The sequence below is a fragment of the Eurypyga helias genome, unplaced genomic scaffold (assembly GCF_000690775.1).
Source record: "Eurypyga helias isolate BGI_N326 unplaced genomic scaffold, ASM69077v1 scaffold12491, whole genome shotgun sequence".
In the NCBI taxonomy this organism is placed as follows: domain Eukaryota; kingdom Metazoa; phylum Chordata; class Aves; order Eurypygiformes; family Eurypygidae; genus Eurypyga; species Eurypyga helias.
The window spans coordinates 54262-73967 of NW_010230221.1; the positions used below are offsets into that span (position 1 = coordinate 54262).

The following is a 19706-nucleotide window of genomic DNA, read 5'->3' on the forward strand; positions in this document are numbered from 1 at the left end:
ACATTGGTTACACCTCTTTTTTAGTACTACCATGTTTTTACTGTTGTGGGTTTTTTTTCTTCACATTCAATTATTTCAGGCCCTCTGGTTTCCCTTGCTGGAGGCTATGATGTCCCCACAAAAATTATCTGGTTCTTCGCAGTGTCGATACTCTGAATGTAAGTATTTTGGCCTTCGTGACCCCAAATATTAATCAAAATCTGTATGTTGCCTCTCCTCTACTGAACAAATAGAAAAAAAGCAGTTTGGTTACTCCATTCCTAAATTTGCTGCTCCCGCAGTAGATCTGAACTGCAGTGGCTGTAGAACTGGGCTCAGGTTGGGTGTTTGGTAGGCTGCAGCTCTCAGGTACGGGTTTTAAGCCCTGAGTGGAAAAGGAACCCTACCACAGCCTCTGCTCATAAGCCGGTTCCACTGAGGATGGTCTCTGTGAAACAGCCAAGGTGCACAGCGTGTACAAAGGCTTTCTAGGGTGTAAGTGGGTTGCAGGCTGCACTTTGGGAACTTCTCACGTAACGCTGTCATCGTCCAGGCCTAGCCTTTTTGTACGCTTATCCCTGCACCTCTCTGTTGTATATAAAATCAGGAACTTGAATACAGCACCTAAATTCTCTACTCCAGTTCCAGGGCCCTGAATCTGTTGTGGGTGTCAGCAGCACATCTTGAAAAGCCTCCCCTTATGGCCAGTGCAAGAGGGGCTTAGATACAGTGGTCCTGAGACAGAATAATGTCTCTTGGTCCGTTCCAGCCCCCTGCTCCACAGTGATTGTAGGTGTGTGTGGTGAAGGATTGCAGCGTAGTACACTGAGTGTGGTGGTGATCATGCTGTCCGTACTCCCTCTTGTTCTTTCCTTCCAGTGACAATTAGCTATATCTGGACTCCTGGAGATCGTCTTGCGGAGATCAGTAGCCCAGAAATACAAATTACCACTCTTCCCTTAACTCATCTTTTCCTCTAAATTCAGAATGTTCCCTAGATTATCCATTTCGGGAGCTAATGCCTGCAGAAAAGTCATCATCTGGGGTGATACCAGAAACAATGAGAGGATAATACACTTGGATCCTGAATAACTATTTTGGGTTCATTCCTTATGTGCATACTTCCCAAACTGCTTTAACTAGCTAATTGTCCCCACAAAGGAGCAGAATTGCTGGGTCCGTGCATATCCTAATATTGGCTCTTGGGGGAATCCGGGATCGAGGAACAAGTTTAATGCCAAGGTTAATGCCAGGGAGTTGTAGAGTCTGTGAGACTATGACGTGGACAAGGCACCCAAATTGGTTTCTGGTAGCAGTAGGAAAAGTGAATGACAGGGCTGCACAGTAAGTCTCAAAATGTGAACGTTTACTGTGGGTAGGGTGTGGGAGGGGAAGGGAAGAGGCATCGTGACATCAAAAACTTCTAAATATACTTTCTGATACAGAAAGCTGAGTGTGCTTAGTGCAAAACATGTGCAGAAGAAAAAAACTGTAAAACCCATTTCATACTAGAAACCGTGAACTGAAGTAGAACTCTGTGATCTGAAAGATTGATCTCCCTTTAGTCCTTGAATCCTAATGAGCTGCTGGTGGCTTTTCTGTTTGCTGTTTCAGCTTTGAAGGGTTTGACAATGCAAGTGCTGAACAACATGGCTGCATTCATCGCTCTTCCCTCGATCCTGCAGAGAATTCTACAGGTGAGTCTCTGAAGAGAGGAAGCTTTTACCGAGCTGTGCCACTCAGTTATTGGGAAGAGCTGAACGCATGCCTGATGTGATAGCAATTTCCATGTCGTTGGAGATAAATGAGCTAATTGTCTGGTTCGGAGTATTTCAGTAGAAGTTCAGCTGATGAGATGTAAGTTGGAAAAGCTGACAGAATGACCGGGAAGACTTGGTGCTCTGAGGACACATGTGGGGACACGTAGACCTGTGAGAAGGTAATTGAGGTAGTTTCTGCAAACCAGATAAAGCATTATCTCAAAGGTTGCAATTACTTTGAACTGAAACTTCGCAGTTTTAAGGGCAAAGCCACTATGAATTTCTCAGAACTTGGAACTGTTTTGTTGAAAGCCATTTAGCTGAGACCTTGGGATGGACAGCTGTGAAAAGACTGAAGCAAAGTCTGTAGGCTTTGGAGAAAGAGATCAAGACTGGGGCCACTTTGGTGCAATGTATTACTTCAGAGATGTTTGTCAGTGAGCAGCAAACATCTTGTAGAAGAGCTGATTTCAGAACAGGATTTTGGGTTGAGTGCTCACAGGCAGATATGATTTGTTAATTTGCAAAATAGACAAAAGATGAGGTTGAGATTTAATGGCAAACCTTGAAAAATGCAGAAAATGAATTAGAGAAATTGTCTGCATTGTGGAGTGGAATGATTGAAGGGTTGAGAACGTGTTGAATTACTCTTCAGGGTTCCTATTCCAGATGAGAGAAGAAAATGTAGAAAAGGGCTTACAGGCTTCACAGGGTGAACGCACACCTCTAGCAACCCGTTAGTTTGATCTTAATATTATGCACAGTCTTGGATTTTGGAAAAAAATTATAATTAAAGACAGTGAAAAATGTTGTAAAAGAGTGGGTAGAAAGCATGATCAAATGAAATATGGTTTTATCAAAGGTAGAAAGTGTCGAGCAAGCGTAATGCCTCTTCAGTAACTTACTTTGTGTAGCTTTAACTGAGGCATTAGGTACCGTTTCCTATTGAGCTTTGTTTGATGTTTAATGCAGGCAGGAAGTGATACAGAAACCGGGAATGAACGAGTGGGGAGGCTGGCAGGGAACCTTTCCTGCCTTATGCAGAGAATTAACCTGAATGGGGGGAGAGGCAAACCAGCGACCACTATGAAGATAACACAGGCGGGAGGTACTCCGGTGTGGAGGAAGTCCCTCTTCTCCCTTGGGAAGAATGGAAATTCTTGTGTGCAGCTGTCAAATACTTCATCCCATTTCTGTTCATACAGACTTGGCAGAACTAGAAAACCCCTTTGCTGGGGGCTGGCATTCGTGTCCTGGAGGCTACAGACGAGTGAAATGTCAGTTGGACAGGGAAGTGTTGATGTGATGGCACTATTGCAAAGGATAATGGGATGCTTATGGTGCATCAGGTGAAGTACTTTTACTAGGGACAGAACCATGTAAGGCATTGTTTAAAGCATTATGCCCAACTCTGGGTGGGTTTGGAGGCAGGGGGAAATTGCTCCTGCTCATTCTATTGCCCTGGTCAGCTTTACAAATCCAGTCTGACAAAACAGATTTTAAAAGGCATATGTTTTTGTATAACCAGAGCAAAATGTGGGGAGGCATAATGGCTTCTTAAAATGCATTCAGAGAGAAGGACTGAATTCCAAGTAAAGAACATCAGAACTTCATAAAATAAGGGCAGTAGGTGGTATCTTGTAGCTCAGAAACAGGTGTAGAGAAAATAGTGTTGTAAAGCTCATTAGAAGATCCTGTGGAGAGGAAGGTGGTATTTATTTACAGGATCTCTAAATAAGTTGACTGTGCCTCTTAACACTCATTGTTTTACAGATTTAATTCACTCACACTCATGGACTTGCGGACACCTAAAACATATGGAATGAGTGACCTTACCAGTATCGTTTGTGGGCAGTAGAGAGGGTGTCAGACCCTCACTGCATCCTCTGACTGATGACAGCTTAGGTTTCCTGCTGGTTTTAGTTGGGATAGAGTTACTTTTCTTCACAGTAGAAGCTCAGTTATGGAAGCTTCCTTTGAATTTGCTGGCTGTTAGAAGGTGGATTTTTGCCTCTGAATCTCACCTAAGCTTCCATAAATCACAGGCCAGATGGCTGCACGTTTTGTTTTCCCTTGTTTGGAACCCAGGTTTGAAATAAATGTCTGAAGTTTGTTCTCCTGTGGGGCTAACAGGAAAATGGTGTGTGGTACTCTGCAAACTTGTCATCCTCCTTATGTTAGCACATGGGGGTTTCCACTGATAACTCATCTGCTGCTTTCCTGCTTGACACCCTGCTCAGCTTTGCAGCAGGGAACTGTCTTCTTCCTTACCCAGACAGACCATTCATTAAACCCTTTTTTCTTGTTCTTTTAAACCCCACATGTCTGTTCACGCTGCATTCACACCGCGTTCACACCAACCTTTATTTCTGGATTTCTGGGACTGCATTGCTCTAGGTTGTTTCTGCTTGTGTGTTTGCAGCTGTGTTGTGTTAAACTATTGCTTCAGGGCTTGTGCCAGGTGCCAGTGGGAAGTTTTTGCTGGGTTTTATTTTGGTGCACAGCTTGGCCCCTGGAAGAATGTTGCTTTGAATTCAGCTGGGAAGACCATGTCAGGAATGCTGACACGTATGTCTTACTCTTTGGCTGTGTCTTTGAGTGCCCAGCTCAAATGTTCAGTGGTTCAGAACCCTTGCCATGTTTGGGATCAGCAAAGAAACTCCCCGTGTTAGCATGGAGCACAGGATATTTTGCCTCCCTGTGTAGTGTGACCTGTCATCTGCTTCCTTGGGTTATCTGGGAATGCCATTGAAGCGTCCTGTGGGGAAGAATCACGACTTGGCATGCATAGATGGTGTTTCCCCAGGACATTCTTGGCTCAACAGCTCTCTTAGCTAGAAAGGGTCTCTTCTTAGCCCTGGGTCGGTACTCCGTTGGCAAAGCTGTGTGGTTGTTCTTTGAAGCCATGTAGAATTCCAAACCCTGATGCCAAACTGCTCTGTCTTGGCTCTGAGCAGTGCCATAAGGGCCTCGTTCAAAATGTTGTTGATGTGCCACTTTAACTGTGACCACAAGCAAATTCTTACCCCAGCTCTTGTGGGCCCTGGAGAACATACAGCCTTTCCCAAGCCCTCAAAGTGCTTCTGTGAAACCCAGAATTGTAAGCGGTGCTTGTGTGAAAATGCCCACCAAAGCTGTTCCGACAGAGGTCAAGTCTTGGTGGGGTAGAGCATAGATGCACTGGAGCTGCAGGTCTGGAAGGTAGAACAGCTGCCCAGGAATTAACCGGGGATTTTTCGCAAGGTGGGTGACATCAATAAACTGAGGTAGATTATCTTGCCTTTTCTGAAAAGGAATTAGAGTATTCCAATTTTAGTGGGCTGTTTTTCTTCCTCTTCTGGGCTTAACTGCTTACAGATTATACCTTATGCAAATGTCAACTTTGCAACCAAAATACCTTGCTAAAGGGCACCTTGCAAAGGGCTGCGACCAGACTCCACAGCTCTCGCAGAAAAGAGGGAGGCACCTGCGTCAGCACGTTGGTTCGACCTTAGGTGATTGGTTGTGTGAAATAAGGGTTGATAGGTTTATGGTCGTGCTCATCCTTAATCATGTTGTGAAGTTATTTATTAAATAGGAAGTCTGAAATAACTGTATGCTGAGAGATACTAGAGGAATCCTCTTGAGCATTAAGAAAAATTCCATGTCATTAAGGATGCGAGCGCTGCCTGAAGAGGGCTGAAAGGTTGAGTGTTAATTCCCTTACAAAGCTGTAATCCGTCATGAATGTTTTGTAAGTAGAGGCAGCTGATGTCCCCTAGAAAATGGGGAATGGGAGAAGCCAGAAATTCAACATCTACCTGTAGGAACCCTGAAGTGGGGAAGGGAGGATTCTCTAAAAACTGTTCCGAAGGGGAAGCAGGAAGATCAGCCTTTGCTTGATTTTTTTTTTTTTTTTTTTTCCCTGTCTCTGCTTAGGGCTCTGCCTGTTTTTTGTTTTCCTTTCCAGCCCTGAAGCTCACCGCTGGGGTTAGCTTTCCACGCAAGAGGTGCTCTGTCCCCTTGCAGGTGGGATGGGGCACAGGGGAATGCACTCTCCGAGTTCACAGCGCGTTTGTTAGCACAGTTCCGTAAGCACGGTTAGCGAAGAAAGTGCTCTTTCCGGGGCCCAGGAAGGAACTGGAGGTGGAGGAGACAGAACTAGCTGAAAGGCTGCCTGAGCACCTCTGGCCTGCATCTGGACACCTGCCAGCTTTTCCTGATCCGTTTGGTAGCGGCACTGGGCAGTGCGTTTGGCTTTGGCTTACCATGCTGAGCGTTGCCACATCCCCGGGGAACACCAGCCTGGAAACAGTAGCTGGGATCTGTTCCTGGCTTGGTGCAACTGACTGTTACTAACGTGCCACCCCAACAGTGTATTTGGAGCATGCATAAATTCCAAACCGTGACAGATTTTATAAGGTGGAATTAATGAAACGTATTGCTCCATAAAAGTAACTGATCCCACACGGCTCTTGCGACTGTACGTTTTGAGGAGGCTGAAACCAGCAGGTTGGAAGACAGCATTGTAACTCGCAGGAAAAGTGCCATTAGAGCTCTGGATGTCACACCTGAGGCGGGCAGCCAGCAGCAGCCCCGGCCTGCGAGCCCTGGCTAACGGCTGCTGGCTAGAAACACGCCTGGGCCTCCCCACTTGCACCTGACTGCCAGGCTTGCTGTACGGCTTTCCTGGAGCATGTGCCTCCTCTGCAGGGAAAAGCCCATTCTCTCCCTACCTGCTGGTTTTTGAGATCCTCGAACATGACTTGAGAAAAAATGAGCAGCTGAAATTTGGCCCTCAGACTCGCGTTCCTTCTCCTCAGAGCTGCAGGTAGCTCCTTCCTCCCTCTCTCTCCTTCCTATCTCCTCTTCCTCCTCTCTCTCTATCCAGACAAGAAACCAGCTGCTTTGAAATTCCCTACTTGCAGCTTGGGAAGTTTGAGTTGCTGTATGTAAACAGTAGCATGTGTGCAGTTTGCGTTATCTGTGTGGGTTTCCCGGGCCTTACACTTTAGTTCTTTACACTGTATCTGATGGGTCCAAAAATAACTCTATGTTATGGATCATGTACATGCTGTGTTGGAAGTCCCAAGTTCCCTGTTGCCCTCCATAATTCATAAGGTGACTCAATGTAGTCTACTTTCTATGCTGTGGCTTTTCAATAATGCATGCAGAAAGAAAACTTGGTGGTGTTCGAGGCTGTACTGTTCACCAAGCAGAACAGTGGTCTCTGCAGCACGTCAGGCTCTTCTGTATACACCAAATCTACTGCTGGTTTTGACTCGAGTGCTATTATTCAGTGCTGCTTTTAGTCTTGAACATAGGTGTTCCTGCCTGTCACATTTCCTCTAGAGGCTGTTGTTCAAAAACTGCCTGATGGCTTTCCGTAGCCGCTCTGGTGATCTCTCTGGGTATCGTGCAGTGTAACGTCCATGCGACTTTGGTTGTCTTTGTCAGCTTGCTTTTTCACTCTTGATTCTCCTTTCTCTCCCTCAGTCCCAGCATGCAATCAGCCTTGCTCCTATTCCTTTTCTCATTCATCTCATCCAAAGCTTGTTCATCCAGCTCCTTCTGTTCCTGTTTCCACTGTGTCTCCATCATTTTTCTAGTCTCTAGGTTCATTTCCTTTTCACATCCTGTCAGTTTATTTTTGCCAAGGTCTTGTCCATTCCCACAGTCAGCTTCTCTCAGCTTCCAGTATCCTTCCCCTGCCTCCCAGCAGGGCAAAGTGTTATTTTCCAGGTCCAATTCAATGACTGTCTGTCAGCATCAGGGATTTGTGTGTTACACAAAGACAAAATCCCCTGATGAGAGGGGAATTTGAGGTGACCCTGCACAGACTTGCTCTGATTATAGGCACGTGTGTGCCTCGCTGCTGCCAGCTTAGGGTGGGGAGGGCACGGCCTTGCTCTTTTGCAGATCAGGGATCCCACGGGGATGGAACGAGCTGGGCTGCACAGTGTGGATCACACCACTGCAGTAGCTGGGAGTAGATCCTGCTGCGAACCTGGCTCCTCTTCCTTGCTTCCCGTTTATGTTAAAGCCACAAAGCCTGGCTGGATCCCTGCTGGTCAGCCAGCAGCTTTCAGGGCATCTTCTTTAGTGACGTATCCCTGTGCCGCATTCTGCCCCGATCGTGTGCTGCTGCAAAGACAAGTAGGAGGGTCTGGAGCACGAGTCCCGTGAGGAGCGGCTGAGGGAGCTGGGGTTAATGGTTGGAACAGATAATCTTAAAGGGTTTTTCCAACCTAAAAGATTCTGTGATGCTGTGGAGCTGTGTTCCTGGCTATTGCGTGTTGGACGTGGTGCTGTGTTGCCAGGGACAGGGCAGCTCTGCAACTGCCTGGAGACCCACAGGGTCTGTGCGCTTTCAACCTGCGGCTGAGGGGAGGTTGAATGAACGGAGAGGCTGAGGAGTGCAGTACCCTCTGGCCTGGTCCAGAGCACACAGGCAGCACAGGGCCTGGAGGCCTGCTGGCCTCCCAGGAGCTCGCTGGCCAGCAGGCAGCCACAGCGGCCGCATGGATGGAGTTGATGCCTCCTGTATCGCTGCAGGGTGTTTTCTGCTCTTTGCTCCTGTATTCCTCCAGTGTGCTCTCCAGTCAGCTCATGCAGCTCCTGAATGCAGTGTCCAAGGTCACATTTGAAGTCCTTTTGACCCAAGTACAGTAATTAGTATTGATGTTGTCATCTACTCAGTTTTGCTAGTTACCAATTTTCCCATCAATACATAGGATTATTCTGCTGTCCTTGTGCTCTGTACAGCACCTTTAAATCTGGAGTCATAACTTCCATTTGCAATGCTTGTCTGGAGGGGAAAAAAAATATTTTAAAAAGCCAGAATGGTCATATCCTGTGATTCAGCTGCAGCTTTTCATTTTTCCATACAGGATCCAGTTTATGGAAAAGGGAAACTTGGAGAAATTCAAGGACTTGTCCTGGGAATGCTGGACACTTTTAACTACGAACAAGTAAGTTGTATGCGTTTCTATTCTGTCCACTGCTGCACACAGGGATTTCTTTTAGCTATCGAGCCTACTGCTCTCTCTCAACCAGCATTTCTCTCTGCAGGGCAAAGTAAATGGACATGGAAGTGATCTGTATTTGTGTGCTTGGGGGAGGAGTTTGTACTGCTCACAGGTTGCAAGTGAAGGGACTGGCAGGTACAGGGTTAAGTGAACACCTCTGTGGTTCAGTTTTATGTTAAATGTACTGGAAGGATAAACATCTGCTTTTTCTTCAGCTCATCCTGCACTTAGGGATTCCAAGGCACAAACCCAGTATGTTTGTCTTTTTATGGGATTTTAAATAAGTGCCTTTTAAATTAGGCTGTTTTGCCCCTTCCCAAAGGCAAAGCTGCGCTTCCTTGGTCACCTTTATCTCACTCCTGCCTTTCTCTGTCCAGTCTCAAATCCCACGCACTCTCCAAACTTCAGTAGTTTCCTAACACTCACTTTCCCCAAAACAGCATGCAGTCTTCCTCCAAACTCACCCTCCCTCATTCTGCCTACCCTGTGGCACCACCACCCCAGCTACTGCTCAGGCCTCCACGCAGCAGTGTCCAGTGTCAGAATGAAGCGGGCAATGGCTTTGCTGTAAGGGCTGAACATAAAGAGCCATTATCCCTCTGGGTTCTGGGTAACAGTCTGCTCCAAGCAGCACGGGTCCTCTGTCCGTGCCTGGCAGTGCTCTGGTACAGGCTGCGTGTCATATCTGGACTGGGCCACATGTGAACCACTGGTGCAACCTCTGCAGCCTTCTGTGAGCTGCTGCTACAGGGCATCCACAGATCAGACCAGAGCACCTGTGCCTGATACTTGGTGCTGCTGAAAGTAGCACTGACCGATCAAATGAAGGGTATTCTCTTTTGGCTCGTCAGAAGTGGGAATCTGAGGAAGCAGATGAGAGGTTCAGTGGGCTTTTTTCACGTTTTAATTGCGACAGTGCGTTTGGGCTTTGATTTGTATCAGCACGTTTCTCCTAAAACGGGGGATGGAAGCAGTAGCTTACCAGGCAGAAGGGGGGGGGTGGTGTCTGGTATAGAAGATGACAAAATGAGCCTACCATGCCTCCCTTAATGCTCTTTGACAACAGTCAATAAAGGACTTGTCTATTTAAGAGTGAGAAGGTATTGCCTCCCTGAACATGTGATGAAAGGATCAGTATTTTCAGGGCAGTGGATAGAAACCGTATAAAGAGAAGCAATTTTGTTGGGTTGGTTTTGCTCTTAGTAATCTGCTAAGCTGCTTGTTATGAAGAATTGATCACTGGAGTTTCTGCAGTCTGGAGATGACAAAATGACCCAGTTATTCTGTATGGTGTCTTCCACACAGACCCTTTTAGAGACAACTACGAATCTTTTAAACCACGATCTCCACTGGTCCCTGTGTAACCTAAGAGCCTCTGTCACTAGAGGGCTTACCCCAAAGCAGGATTACTGCTGCATCTGCCTACAGCAGTACAAAAGAAGACAAGAAACTGCTGATGAAATCATTGTTTTCAGGTAAAGTTAAGGGGTAGGGTTACAGCTGTGACCATGTTAATAGTTTTTAAAGGGGGGAAAAAACAAGCTACTGGTGTTTGACTCGCACAAGTAATCCTATGTATTCCTGTGAGCACTGTAAAAGGACTGGCTAATCAAACCCATCAGAGCTGGTTATCTTTGCATGCAGCCAGCTCTGTCTCTGCTGGAAAGAATTGCCGTTCCGTTCTGAGAGCTGTTCGGTGAGCTCTCAGTTTATCTGTCATCTCCCCCAGCAATGCAGCCTGTGCAACTGAGCACCCTGGGTTCCCTTGCCTGTATTTGTACGATTTGTATCAGTAGATCATAGAATCACAGAATGGTTTGGGTTGGAAGGGACCTTAAAGATCATCTAGTTCCCCCCCCCCTGCCATGGGCAGGGACACCTTGTACTAGACCAGGTTGCTCAAAGCCTCATCCAGCCTGGCCTTGAACACTTCCAGGGATGGGGCATCCACAACATCTCTGGGCAACCTGTTCCAGTGCCTCACCACTGGAAGTGGTGATCTCCGATCTACTGCAGCCCTGACTGTGTACTCCATTGGCATCTCCAATATTCCTGTCTAGGACCAGGTGGCTGTAAAATAAGACAAGAGCATTATTACCTCAGTATTATGATCAGTAGCTGTAACAGCAAATGGGTATCTCCTGTTGGTTTTGCAAGTCTTGAAACACAGCAGGTGGGTGTGGAGGTGCGAAGGGAGTGTATGTGCTGCTGCTCTTGCTTTCCGTCGCGCAGCGGTCTCCCCTCCGCAGCGCAGAGCTGTCAGGCTGCGTTGCCCTGCTGTCAAGCACCTAGCACAGTTCTTCTCTTTGCAGCTGTGGCCACTTGTACCACTCGCTGTGTCTGCTGAGTAAAGAGTGTGGCACGATCACTAAAGGCCTGATGAGGTGGATGTGCTATAAGTGCAACTCGAGTAACAAGGGAGGAAAACTGAGCGAGAACTTCTCAGAGCTAAAAAAAGGAAGCGGAGCATCCTTGGCACAGGTAAGGTTTGTGGGGGGGTTTCTCTTCACCCAGGCTTGGAGCAGTGCTTGTAGCCTTCATCACTTTGCTCTCGCGTCTGTGCTTCCAGACAAGCCCAGGATCGGTATCAGCAGCCAGCTAGTCTCGTTTACGAATGCCGTTTTGTTTTGGCGTGGGTATAGAGAGCTGTGGAGGCAATGGGAAGGTGTTCATCCAGAAGGTCTGGGAGCTGCTAGCCAGTGCGAGGGGGCACATGGTGCTGGCAGCTGATCCCCTGCTAAGTGCATCCACCGCTTCGTCTTGTTTGTGGGAGCCTGGGGAAGGCCACTGGGGACAGTTCCTTATTTTTAAGTGTCTTTTATATGTATTAAAAGTTGGTATGTTCCTTGTGGCTGGACCGTGGAGCCTTCATTCTACCTTCCCAACAGGTAACCTGGCTCTGGGTAAAAGATCTGGAGCTGATTTGACTCACTGAGTGCTTGCGCAGTGTTTTAAGCTGCTTGTGCGTAAACAAGACTGATGTGGCTGGATTTGGGTGAGAGAATGGATAATTAGTTTGTATTTACTGCCAGTGTTTGTGTGCAAGAAGTTTCACCATCCCTAATTCAAGGAGAAATCCAGTCTCAGTCTGCATGCTTCTGGCTTTTCCCTGGCATGGTACTGTGGATTGTAAGCCAAAATGATGGGCAGCTTGTTGGGATGTCTTTCAGGGATTTTCCACTGTGGGGAGGTGAACTCCGCTGCCCCATGTTCCAGTGAAGGCGGTCGCTCATGGGGGTTTGTTCCTAAATGCCTCGGTGTACTCTGCTGGGCATTTCCCACTGCATAGATGCATGGAAAGCACTTCTGAAACCAAAGTAATTCAATCTCACAGTACGCTTTTTTAGCAGTACTTTAGCTTTCTTCTAGCAGATTATTTCAATTTCTGCCAAATCAATTCCGATCTAAAGACAGCCAACAGCGTTCGTCAGCTTCCATTAGCGTCTGCATTATCAAAAAAAGAAGCTTCCTGCTTGAAGGGAGACTTGGGGGAAAAGTAATCTCTGAGGAATGTATGGAGCACAATGCAATCCTTGCAGTCAAATTGTGTTAGTTTCTTACGTGGTGACAGAAAGCAAAGCTTTCCCAGGAGACTGTAAATCGACTGTGGTCCAAACAGTCTGCTTACAAACGCTCGTCATTTTGGGTACCATCCCGCTGCAGTGAAATAAGGATGCTGGCTCTGGAGATGGGCAGGTTCAGAAGTTCCATATTTTATCCTCTACACTTCAGCTCCAGGGGAGTGTGTGCAAATAGTGTCACAGACCAGGTTTAACTTCAAAAGCTGAAGGCAAAATAAAGTACTAAATCTACATTCGTCATTAAAGTGCCTGACGCTTTACAGCAGTGCCTTGTAACGTGGTGATCACTGGATTTCTCCAGTCAGGGAGCCCCTGTGTCTCCCCTTCAATACCCATCTGGACATACCCATGGCAGAATGACGTGGAAAATGCTCTGGATGACATGGGAATGATTAGGGCAGGTAGGAGAAGATGCTTCCCTTCTGATCTGTCTGTAGAAGTGAGGGGCTGGCTGGGACTCCGGGCTTCAAGGAGATGTGGAGAGACTGGATGGGGAACAAAAGGGGTTGCAGCACAGGTCATTGAGTGCTAGCTAGCAAACGTCCGTGCCAGACCATCTGAGAGTGCTGGATGCTTCCCTGCATCATGTGCTCTTGGCAGAGAAGGCCACTGCTTCCTGCGCCGCACGCTGCCGGCCCTGCAGAGCTTGGATCTGGCTCATCAGAGCTTGAGCACTGCTTCAAGCCCTTCCCCCCTCCTCCCGGCATCCCAGATCCTCTCCAAGTTTGATGTTCCTCATATATTTAAATTATAATATTTAACTGTTGTACTCATGTGATTAAACTGTTGCACAGTCGGTTCTTTAAAAAGCTGAATATATTTAGATTTGGCAAAAGACAGTAAGATCTCTAGCTTCTCCAGGAAGTTTGTTTGCTTAACAATTGCCACTCAGTAGTGTTAATTAACCCTCTGAGGTAACGATTTATCTGGCCAGGCAGCAGTCGTCTGAGTTACCGACCACTTTTTCTCCTGGGGGAAGAGCTGGGAATGCCAGGTGGAGGAGATGGAGCCGGCAGCAGCAGGGAGAGGAGGGTTAGCTGGAGCAGAGAAGCGCTTGCAGGGGCAGGCTGATGCGTGCTGGGACGGCGGGTCTGGTCTTGGGCTGCCTCACGTGAATTTAAGCGTGAAAACGGCAAAGCTCCACGCGCTTGTTTTGACAGGACACTGGCCTGTGCAGAATTGAGGTCTGTCTGAAAGGTGTGTTTTCTGCAGTAGCCTCGTGGATGGTGCGGGTAGGAAAAGGGACTGAGGGAAAGGGGAGACTTACAGGGCCTCCCCGACCCTGAGCCACATTCGCATGTTCCCAAGGGTCCTTCTCAGCCTGGGTGGAGGACAGCAGTGCCCACTGGTCTCTGGTGCAACCCCAGGCGCAGAAGGGATTTATTTCTGTTTGTCACAAGGCTTGTTCAGCCTTTTGGTGCTGCAGTTCTCTGAAGGGCTTCTCTGCCTTCCCTCCCCGCTCCGCTGGTGCCCAGCGGTTTTGCTTTCACAGCTGCTGTTTCTGTAAACCATGAACAGGAAATCCCTGGGCAGGTCACACACACAGTTGTGCTTCCAGCCCTGCCTTCCCTAGATCCGTAGAGCCAGCGCCAAACCTTCTGGGATGTTTGGCATGTAGAGCTGTGGGGAGAGTATTTTTTTTCAACTGCCTTGAAGACCCTGAAAGCTTAGGCTGTCTCTTGGCAAAATGCAATGGTTTTCTTTTTCCATAGTGAAATCTTCAGTTTAGGTATTTATTTTCTTAGCAAGCCTTGAATTAGGAGCAGGTTCATACTGAGAAATGCCACTGAGCATCTGGAGTGCATTTCATAGTACCAATCCTGCTCTGCTGAAACAAAGACTGTCAGTTTGAATTTTGCAACGCTGCTGAGATTTATATGTGAAACGACAGCCCAACAGACAGTGTTTTCTCTGTCCCTGCTCTGCATGCATGACTTCTGTAGCAATTGCCTTGAAACTGGGGGTGGTGGAGAGATGCCACAAGCCAGCACCAAACCGTTCCTGAATCTGGTGACAGCGCTGATTCAAATGGAGCCTTGTTGTGGTGAGACATTCCGCCCCAGCGAAGGGGAATAGCAAGAGAAGGGCAAAAGGACTTTTCCTCTGGTTTTGCTACCAAAAGTTGTGCTGTCTGTGTTATCCTCTAAACCCTGCTGTCTTCCCAAGGGTAATCTTCTGTGTCTAAACTGATCGTCTTTCCTGTCCGCCTTACCTTATATCATAGCGCAGATGTTAGCAGAAATGAAAGCTTGTGTGTTTGTGGTGGGGTTTTAATCCGGTTTAAAACTTGCGATGCTTTTCTGCATTGTGGCCTTTGAAGTTAACTGAGGCATATCAGGTGAAAGCAGAGTAGCTGGGCTTCTGCCTAAATAAGTAAGTGAAATGGTCCCGATAGCTTAGGCATGGATCTCCAAAACTAATTTGCCTTGTTACAGTGAGCTAGTTTGTGTTTTCCATTTATTCCGCCAGCCTACATACAGGGATCGGGGAGAGGAACAGTCTTGGCTCTGGGGCCATCTGCTCTGCAGAGAACGCCGGGGACCCCTAAGCTGACGTGCTCTGGTGATTGCGTGTTTGGGAACGCACCCGAGTTCGAAGGGCGAGGTTGTTAGAGCTGTCCAGATGGTAAATGTGTTTTATTCAGGAGTTTAATCCTGTCAAGTCACTGCCAGGACGGACAATGAGCGTGATCCATAGTTAATCCAGTTTGTCACTCTACCGCTCAGCTCTGTCCTGCAGCCTGCCATCAGTCTTTGCAACACAGCCTTCCACCCAACTTGGAGCTTCTTGACCGACTTCCACCGCTGAGGTGTTGGCACTGTGCTGTATAACTTACCTGGGATGTTAAATGTCCCCCTGCAGCATGCTTGGGGGCTTTCTCTTGGGTAAGAATGAAGGTTTAGGATATTTTTTTTCACCAATCCTTATTTCAGAGGTATACAAATGTTACATGACCTCCGTCAGTTAGTAGAGAGCCAGTTTTACTGTTTTCAGTGTCGTAGTGACCATCAGTTGTTAGTTGACTCCCAGCAATATCAACATTTTTCCAAGGGCTTTATAACTCTAAATACTCAAGCATGGGGGTTTTTTCCCCAGAAAAAGACACCAAGCAGATAATCAGCATTTTATACAGTCACAGGGTTGTGCGTTCTTCTCTATACGGAATATTCTCACTTACACATTAACAGAAAATGCCTAGTCTTTCAGCTTTGGAGGTGGTTTTGGTGGTAGATTCCTTAATTTCAACAACGTGTAGGAAATCCATGTGAGGAAGGAACTGGAGATGCCTCGTACCATTGGCTTCTCATCAGCAGAACATCTACATTTTAAGATTCCTAGTTATATGTTGGGAGCAAAAGTGCTTTAGCTAGAAAACCCAGTGCAGCAGTCCTAAGTAGCAGCTAGAGGAGGACTGGCACCAAAGCTACAGCTGAAAATAAAATAGAAACATAAAACCAGGCTGGACGAGGCTTTGAGCAGCCTGGGCTAGTGGAAGGTGTCCCTGCCCATGGCAGGGGGGTTGGAACTAGATGATCTGTAAGGTCCCTTTGAACCCAAACCATTCTGTGATTCTATGAAACACTAATTTCAAAAACATAATTATCCTTTAACAGCTTTTAAATCAAAATACTGTATTTTCTTGGAGTTTTCCTAGGTTAGTTTGTTCTGTTGGGGTTTTATTTGAGAACCCCAGGCTGCATTGTAACTGCTTCCCCTGGCCGTCGTACGTAGCGATCTGCGGCCGAATTTGCCTCCTACTGCCTGCAGCCCCCCGCCTTGCGCTCTGGGGCCTGGGAGAGGCTAACACGGAGCAGAGAGCGCTGACTTCGGCTGCCCAAAGTGAAGCGCGGTGCGACTGGTCTGTGCTCCTTGGATCGGCCGGGGGAGCACATCCTGCATAAGAGAAAAGACGGCAAAATTTCAGCGGGTAATCTCTGCTTCGCTTTACGCCTCGGTTTCAACGACACTACTCTTACAGACTGGAAATACCCTCCCCGTTAATAAAACATCTCCTGTCTAGGGGGACTGCAGAACAGACTCATTTAAACACGGTGACTGATGCTGGGCTGCTGCAGCCTGTTGGTATTCCCACAAACTCCGTCAGTCCCCGTTGCCAGGAGTTATGTGTCGTTTAGCACAGCGCTTGGCAGTCACGGATCTGTTCTCCAAGGAGCCGGCACAGCTCAGTACACACATCTTCGCTGTGGAATCGCAAACTTTCAGTCTGTCTTCGCAGATCCGCCTTGGAGCACGGGCAGGAGAGGAAGTGCGTGACTCCCCGTCTGCGAGGAGAGGCTGCTCTTCCAGACGCAGCGCAGGCTGGAGGGTCGGCACGCTGCACTGCTCCCCACCTCCGCCCGTGGAAACCCTCCCTTGGTTTGTACGCGCTCCACGCTGAGAAATGACCGAATGGCCAAAGGGCTCGGAAGAGGGCAGGTGACTCCTCTCTCCTGATGTTCCTCTGAAGGAGGGGAGCCAAATAAACAGAAGCTGAGGTTTTGGCTCAGTTTGTGACCCCCGGATCGGAGGGTGTGAGAGGGAATTACGGCTGGTTCAGTGGTGTTCTGGCTGTGCTGGAGGGCAGCTTTCAGCAATGCAGGTGGCAGATGAGCATCTCTAGTAAATCCCTTAAGTGGAAAGGTGCAGTGTCCGTGTCCTCCCTGTTCCTTGCACCCTCAGGTTGCGCAGGCAAAGCACTATGTTCTGTGGGTTTATACGCGAGTTGAGCACGGACAGGCTTGGGCAGCTGCAGCTGGGCTCCCAGGACCACAGCTGTTCTTCAGCACATGACAAACTTCCCTCTTAGCCAGAAGTAATGGATTGCTGCCCGGGTGTCAGCAGCTACGAAGGGGGCAGATAGCAGAGGCGTCCGCTCGGGTTTTCTGTAAGGTTTGGGATCGTATTATCAATAGCCGCTGGCAGGAGGGGTCACTAACCCTTCTTACACCAAGTAGGACTTCTTCCTTCTTCCACATGTCTTCACCTTCCCTTTCTCTCCCCAAACTCCTGCCATCGCAGCAACACTGCGTCTCTTGAGGCTTCTGAGGTTGGCGCTTGTGGGGTGCTGCTTAACAGCCTCTTAGCTCCTGTTCAGAAAACGAATTACTTGCCTTGATGCGTGACACGACACCTCTGTCCTCTCGGGTTCTGGCGCTGAACTGAGATCAGCCTGACGCGGGCCTGTGGCGCATCGCCTTACCGTAACGTTTAATCCGTGTGTCGCCATGCTTTCCTCCAAGCCTGCCACGCAGTAAATCTCTCATCTGCTGGGCCATAGTGTCCAGTGAGATGTGTGTGTTGTGTTTATCTAATTAATCCTGAGCAGCCTTACTGCTCCTTTGGCTGAAGTTGCCAGCGGGGGTCCAAGGGAAGGCTCCATCCGTGCCTGGTGTAAGCACGAGCTGCTGACAGACTAGCTAGCAGAGGGAGCGTGGGGTGTGCCAATGTGTCTCTGGCTGCTTAATCCCGACAGTTCTCCTTCCTCCTCTCTCCTCAGTCGCTGCAGCAGCGGTGAGTCTATTAGAGCACAAATGAGCCTGTCCTCTCCCTTTCCTGGAGTGGGAGGTTTGCTCCTTAGGTTCAGCGAAGTTCAGCTGGAGATGAGAGACATCTGCCTTTCCCATTCTGCTCCCGAAGAGATCAGAGGACAGAGCTGTGGTGCAGACCTGTGTGACAGATTGCTCCTGCTGTAGCAGCGCTGAGGGGAGGCTGCTCTGCCATGGGCTTTGGTGAGTCAGGGCTTCTGTTTGCTCACAGGCAGCAGGTCCTGCTTTGCCCGCCGCTGCCGGCCCCGGTGGTACCACATCCGGATGGGAGCAGGCAGCGCCTGGCCTGCTGCCAGGGGTTTCGCTCCTGTGCACGCTGGCAGAGAGAAGTGGTGAAACACTGTGGAGGCCGGTCTTGAAGCAGCACGTTCTGCCGGAGTGCGGCGACAGTGGCTCTGGCACTTCCTCCCAGCAGAGGTTTACCACCTTCCGCTTTGCCCGGTGACCTGCAAGGCCGTTTCCACCTCCGCAGCTATCGGCCGACCTGCCCCTGCCCGCAGCAGTGTGTTACCCTGCAGCAGCTTGCGTTTGTCCTGCGGGGGATGTCCCGAGGCTTTCTGAAGTTCGTTAACAACTTTATAATGCTAGTGTCATTCTAGTGGGTCAGGGCCTTGCTCTCTCTGTGGCTGATCGTTCCACTTGCCAGGGAGTACCATGAAAACAGCAGGTCCTTATCCCGTGGGAGAGAAGTAGATTTACTTAGTTTTACATTAATTGGCTCAGCTCCTGTTAACAAGTTGGATTTGGGTACCTTTTTGTAAGACTACTTGAGCCATGGTGAAATACATATCCAGCTGCAGGGCGGGAATGGCGGGAGGTGGACTTGGCATCCATTTCCTGTGGATTTGGCTCTGTAAATGAGGGATGTGGGTGTTGCTTGTGTTCCTGGGAATCCCAAAAGCTTCCCCAGGGCTTCTGGCTGCATCTGCCCTGTGTTACGGAGCAGCCCCTGGGGTAACGGGGTGCTCTGATCGAATTGACGTAGCAGCATCTGCTGTGGAAGGCGCCGCTCTGGGAGGACGGATCTGTTGGCTGACGATTAACGGGGCCTCTGCTTACGACTGCTGTGTGATCTGCTTTGCTTAGGCACTGCTTGGTGACGGATTTTGTAGCTGTTAAATTTAAGATAATTGCAGGCTTAGGAGGGCTGCGTGGGGACTACGGGAGGGGGTGGAGTATGTGCAAGCAAAATGTGCGACGGAGATCAGCATTATAGCGGTGGGATCTGTGAGAAGGGTAAACCAAAAAGGAACCTTTCTTCTCTGAGCTGGCCCAGGTGCTCAGGGGGATAAATTGCGTCTCTTGGGCCCTGTGTCTAGCCTGAGGCCTTTCTGAAGGGGCGTAAGGATTTGTCTGGACATGGCTTGGAGGTGCCGAATGGCTCCGTACCCATCGGGACAATAGCCAGCTGGCTGCCGTAGCGCTGGAGGCACAAGCTTGGTTGTGGGGTGAGCCAAGCGGATTCCACTAATGCTTGAGTGCTGATGCTGGACCCTGAGAGCCTCCCTGTAGCTCTTGAATGAAAACATGCCTTTAGTGACACGGTTAAAAAAGGAAAAGGCCTGACAGCAGTTGTTTCCATGACAACAGAAAGAATTGCCTGCAATATTTCAGCTCATCAGCCTGGAGAACAGTCTGATTGATAGTTACATACGTGTGGTTGAGAGAGAGCAGGACAGGGGAGGCCAATTATATCGCGTTTTTCTTGTTCTTGAATGCCTGTGGCCACAGCAGCTGTGAAGGGCTGCTTTTCCTTGCTCTTTGTTGTGGGTTTTTTTTTTTTCCCCAAGTGAAAAGGCCCTGCATGTCCCTTGGAAGCGCCCGCCACACCTG

General features: G+C 48.6%; 1 protein-coding gene across 1 annotated transcript in view; it reads left to right on the top strand.

Moving 5' to 3' along the window:
* Window positions 1-19706, top strand: part of VPS8 (vacuolar protein sorting 8 homolog (S. cerevisiae)) — a gene marked incomplete at both ends in the record, with an annotated part of 76619 nt that overhangs the window by 53692 nt on the left and 3221 nt on the right. The window contains 5 exons of the mRNA XM_010160668.1: window positions 80-158; window positions 1594-1676; window positions 8609-8689; window positions 10052-10221; window positions 11059-11227. Of these exons, the coding sequence (XP_010158970.1) occupies window positions 80-158; window positions 1594-1676; window positions 8609-8689; window positions 10052-10221; window positions 11059-11227 (582 nt within the window). The remainder of the gene's footprint in view (window positions 1-79; window positions 159-1593; window positions 1677-8608; window positions 8690-10051; window positions 10222-11058; window positions 11228-19706) is intronic.